The 6,000-nt window shown below is 35.3% G+C and overlaps 1 protein-coding gene across 1 annotated transcript in view; it reads right to left on the reverse strand.

Annotated features, from left to right (window-relative positions):
• Nucleotides 1-5,707, reverse strand: part of LOC149804481 (centromere/kinetochore protein zw10 homolog) — a 30,645-nt gene extending 24,938 nt beyond the window's left edge. Inside the window, exons 1-2 of the mRNA XM_089940697.1 lie at nucleotides 5,565-5,707; nucleotides 1,264-1,466 (exon numbers count right to left, since the gene is read on the reverse strand). Of these exons, the coding sequence (XP_089796823.1) occupies nucleotides 1,264-1,466; nucleotides 5,565-5,601 (240 nt within the window). The 5' untranslated portion in view covers nucleotides 5,602-5,707. The remainder of the gene's footprint in view (nucleotides 1-1,263; nucleotides 1,467-5,564) is intronic.
• Nucleotides 5,708-6,000: the final 293 nt, after the last annotated feature.

Raw genomic sequence — 6,000 nt, forward strand, 5'->3', positions numbered from 1 at the left:
TGATAAGGGGTGTATGGGGTTCTCCAAAGACAGAAAGGGCTGATCCAGGAAGACTCTGGTTCACTCTAATGGGGGACAGAATTTTTGTCAATCGGTTGGGTATTTTCCTCCTAGAAAAGTACGAGCAACATATATGGCATCACTGATGTTACAAATTTTAAGTTATTTTCAGATGTACGTATATCAAATTTGGATGAACAATTCACAGATCTGCAAGTTATATAGTCCAGCTAAAACAAAAAAATTTTGGAAAACGAATAGAATAAAAAAAAAATTACAGTTTATGGATGTGTTTTAATGATCTAGAGATCGACACTGAACAGGGCTCAAGGTGGACAGTTGGGGAAGGGCACAGAAGAGGGCATGGGAAGGGGAGGCAGGTAAGAGCTGGAACACTGACAGAGCAAATGCACAGTAAATTCCATCAATGTATAGGTGCTTACAGTTTACAGAGGTGACCACTTACAGATTCTCTGTGATAAAAATAACATTCCACACATCTGAATCATTAAGTGATGCAAGTTTCATCAAATCCCTATAAGCATTTTGGGGTTATAGGCTTTTACTCAATATCAACGTCAATACTGCTCGGTCCAGCATTTTACATGATAAAGGCAAGAAAAAAGAGTTGAGAAATTCCCTAATTGTGAGAAAATCCTATAGTTTTAATTACATATAAGCAAGAATCTTCTGTACAAAGAACTGGGTAATATGACCACATATTAAGTCATTCCCAGTTTTTGAATACATGTAGTACTTTGTTTATAATACAGGGACTCTTTGCAGTACACTTTTGAGGACATAATTCCAGCCATGCTACACTCTTTTCCTGTAAAATACCTCTCACGAAATTCCAAGAAACACCATGCTACACTCTTTTCCTGTAAAATACCTCTCACGAAATTCTAAGAAACACCATGCTACACTCTTTTCCTGTAAAATACCTCTCACGAAATTCCAAGAAACACCATGCTACACTCTTTTCCTGTAAAATACCTCTCACGAAATTCTAAGAAACACCATGCTACACTCTTTTCCTGTAAAATACCTCATGAAATTCCAAGAAACACCATGCTACGCTCTTTTCCTGTAAAATACATCTCACGAAATTCTAAGAAACACCATGCTACTCTTTTCCTGTAAAATACCTCTCACGAAATTCCAAGAAACACCATGTTACGCTCTTTTCCTGTAAAATACCTCTCACGAAATTCCAAGAAACATGATGCCAAACTCTTTTCCTCAGACACACTCACATTATACCTCATTCTCAATTTTATTGGAAACTTCATCCATTTCCTGCTTGACAAGCTGTACTTCTGTAGCCAGTTTCTCAGCAGTTCTGAGATTGGGCACAAAGTTGGCATACTTGCTGACAGTGGCATCATGCAGCTGGGTTTTCAGGTTATCAATCTGTTTGGATAATATCTGTAATTTTGATCTGGCCTCCTGGGCACTCAGCTGACCTGTCAAAAAAAAAAGGTTAAGTTTGGCTCTCCTACAACAACAGGCAAGGTGAAATGTTATATGATCCTTTTCCTACTAAGACAGAATGCAAAAATGCGCTGACCAATTTCCTTTCATGCCAGTGTGGCTACCATTTTTTTACACTTCACTATACTGTGGACATCCAGATTTTACAGTTGGAGCAATGGTCCTATGGGGTGTTAGACTGACTAATTCAACACCCATACAGTAGCCACCTGCTTCAGGAAAATAAAATAAATATACTATACATCTTGTAACCCACATTTACCAGGTGGATCCATCCCACTTGTGTCAGTGTAATTTATAATCGATGAGTGAAGTACAGCTTGGTCAGAATATAATATCAGCATGTCACTCTAACTACACTCAAATGTACCCTACACCAGCACAAGTTTAACATGGTCAATTCATTTTGTATGTACTATAAGGTGAATACATTGTTCAAAAATACTAATGGCATGGCATTAAAATACCTTTAAATAAAATTTTAGACCAACGACATAATTAAAATGCTGGTTAATTGATCTGTTTTTCAGTGAAATACAGACATAGTTACTCATTAGACATAATAGGCAATAGCTAGTTTCCATGCAGATTATCCAAAAGATCATGAAAAATGTACACAAAATTTGCATGCATCCTGTGACACTCAACAATAGCAACAACTCACCATTGCATCTGTACAGAGGCAGGAAACTGATTAAGGCCAAAAGATGGCAGTTGGCAACAAACTGGACAAGGGTGGGCCTATCACTGATGCTTTGCTGTGTTTCAAATACTTCATGAGTCTCATTTTCTCTCAAGCAATAAGATAATCTCCTAAGAGAAAATTTCCAGCAACCTGTTTTTAGAATAAATCTCATAACCTATTATTCCTTCTGAAAAACTCTTGTTTACAGAATTTTCTATAGCATAACAGCCTTACAATATTAATATATTTAATATTTAGTGTTAATAAACATTAAGAAACCGAGTTAACTAAAAGAAAGATTTGAAAACTTTGAAGAACATAATAGGGTAAAAACTGTATGACTTAAACCAAAACAAAAATATGTATTGCCTATTGCACTGTTTTTAAAACTAGAGTAAGTAGGTACTTAAGTTATTTTTTTTTTTAAAAACACACACACACACATATATATATAAAATGTACTAAGCATCTTCAATTACTGGCCAAAACCAGCTCAATTACTGTAGATGCACAAATCAATTTTAGGAATTAAAAAAGAAAATTAACCCTGGGAGAAAAAAGTGATAGTGTTGGCAACAAAAAATGGTGACAGTCAGCCAAACAGAATCTCATTGTTTTGGGGGCTTTATGGTTAAACGAAAGAAAAAGTTTATGTTTAAAGATTTGGACTGTTTTAAGGCAATAATTTCTAAGGTTAATTGTAGACATGGATTATGGCAGACGCAGCATCTATAATCTCAGAATGTTATAGTTCGAGACAGGGCTAGTGACTTAAAAGAAAATAACAAGCTCTTACACACAATTCAACAAGACCCAACTCCACTTATCGGTGCCCAACCTTTCTACTAAGATCAGTTCATTTTTCACGGCACATACCATTTTTATGCTGTTGCCCATAGCAACGGTTTGGAACCTGTGTTAAGTTATGCACTCTTACAATATTACCAAGGTAGACTGCATGACAAGGGAAGTCAGCATGTGTTCATACCAAGGTAATAAAGGAGAAAATCAAACTTAAATGCAATGATGTACACAACCTAAACAATGACCTATAAACACATTGAGTAAGTAGCATACAGTCTTAATTAGCTAAATAGAAATAGTCATTAGACAAAATATCAAAGATGCCAGTTGGCAGCATAGGCACTCCCTATTTTCACTAACTCTAGACATGTAGACAATACCAGCTAACAATTATAAGAAGAATTAAACAAAACATAGAATCATAGCAAATATTAATGTAACTCATTTTAGAAATTCGTTAGTAATGCACTGATTTTTTTTTTTAAATCAAGACTGAATTGGGGAGCTTGTATGATTAGTGCTTACTTTATACATGTATGTATATTTCACTCCAGAAAATGCAGGTTATTATATCCAGGAATGCTGAAATTGGATTAAGTTAAGTATTTTTCTCTAATGAAAGTAGTAGAAAATATACTAATATTGAAGAAAGTGTTAATACAGCTTTGTTTTGTTTGAAATACCTGTCATCCTTTTAACCCTTTACCTCATACAGCATAGTTACAAAGTGCAGCGTGCTGTTACCTATTCGACTCCATACACATAGGCATGCCTGTTAACTGTTAAGCAATGTAGTGTATGTTATGTTTAACAGCAATTTTAACCATTTTACATTTTTGGTACACATCTATTATGTGTGGAAAAATTTAAGAGTAAAGTCCGATTGTTATAGCTGTGTAATTAATTTTCACGGAAGAATTTGTTATGTGCTTTAAAATCTTGAGAGAACTTGTTCACCGTCATGTCAGTGAGGTCGCATGACCAACCATAGCTGCCATTTCTCATACTTGAAATTTACAAGTTTTTGTCTGCGTCTACATCACTAAGTCATCTGAATTTGATAATTTATAAAAACTAATTGCTGCCTACATCAATATCAGAGCCTTTACCTAAGTTATTGAATCTTTCATAGTTGTAATTCTAATCATGAAAACTTCGCAAGTACTGAATGAAATCTGCGACCACCATTTTGGAGAATGGAGATTACGACCCAGTTACTTTAAACAGCAGATATCGACCAGTGCATAAACAGTGACCACGTGATCTGATGTAATTGTCATTCGCAGAAATGAATACAGTAACTAATAAGGGGTTTTCCCCGAAGGTGGCACTACGAAAACCGACTTAAAATGGCTGATGTTTACAACAGGCATCAAAAGGCGCTTCCATGGGAATGGAGTAGAGGCGTCAAAAGGTGCTTCCATGCATGAGGTAAAGGGTTAACTAATTTCAGCATTCCTGGTTTCCACTGCATTCCAGGCAAGTGAAATGTAGGTCAACAAAACTTGAATATACATCCATTTGCTTGTGTGAGAATTTGAATTTATTAAAAAAAAGATATCAAAGTACAGTCTGGCTAAAGCAATATGACTTTAATTTGTAGAAAAGCATCAATATGGGCTGCCAAGTATGTGAGATATTTTCGGAAATTTGGCCTCTTGTTCCAATGCTAACTGACCTCAGAACAGGCTACACAGCAACATTATTTAAGTATGAAGATGGCAAACCCCAAAACACAAAATATCAGGGGAGGCATCTTACATTATAAGACTAGTCTTTTTAATGAAATGAAGTTATCAAATCACTTTTCTCAACATTAGTATATTTTTTTCTCTCACTTTGTTAAAGAAATTTACCCCAAACCAAATTCACAATTACCTTTGCATACCCACCAACTGAATGTCAACAGAACTTGAAAAATGCACCCACATGCTTGTGTCAGAATCTGATTACCTCAGAAAAAAGCAAATACTATAAACACCAAAATAAACTCATACACCGAAATACAGAATTATTTGTTTTGTATAATATAACAGATTATAACTGTGAAAATTCAGAATGTGTATTTACACATTTTCAGTGAAAATATATATTTTTGTGTTTTAAAGTAAATAAAGACATAACCGACCCATAAAACGGACTAAACTTAAAGCTGTCCAGACAAGTACAACCGACTCCATCAAACGAATGGTGTAATAAATAGAAAAATGTAAATATTTCCTTACAACAATCGCTTAAATAAAATCGTATTTTGCTTTTCCATCATTATTTAAACACATACAAACCATAATACTTTTATCTTCATGTATATTGGTAAAATATGTGTATTTCGGTGTTAATAAAAACCCTGGAAAAGAAGTTATAGTAAGAATAGTCCCACTAAATCCATTAGTCTTCAATTTGTGGAAAAGTGTCCATATGGGCTGCCAAGTGTATGAGATCTTCCTGAAAATATGGCATCTAATTCCCGTCAGTCTCCAAAAGACGGCGATCTTGATATGTTTCACTGTAATACATATAAATGTTGACGTATTACACTGTATGAATATTATATCCAATTTTCATTACTTTTTGAGCATACCTGCTGATGTAAGAACTTCTGCTACGATTGAAGCCATAATCTATGCGACCCTAGCCTAAACTCGCTCAAATAAACTACTGCAGCTGAAGTATTGTCTAAGACATTCCGTTTTAGTTTTAAAACCTCGAAATGTGGCAATTTGCGCCTTCTTTAAAGGGGCATAACTCCAAGAGACAAAGGCCGGTAGTAATAAAGGGTATGCGGAGAACTCGCCCCATGGAGAGTTGGGAGAACTCTCCATGGGAGAACTCGCCCCAACGTATCTGGAGAAGTCGCCCCAGAGTGGTTGGAGAAGTCGCCCCAATTAGGCGGAGAAGTCACCCCAAAACTTGTCACCCAGATAACCTTTTTATAACAGAATTAAATCATCTTTTACGTAATTCATATTTAGATTTTTTTATATATGCGATCACAGAAGAGATATTAACTGGTAATC

Source organism: Sinohyriopsis cumingii, chromosome 2 (assembly GCF_028554795.1).
Source record: "Sinohyriopsis cumingii isolate HCF-2022 chromosome 2, ASM2855479v2, whole genome shotgun sequence".
NCBI lineage: Eukaryota > Metazoa > Mollusca > Bivalvia > Unionida > Unionidae > Sinohyriopsis > Sinohyriopsis cumingii.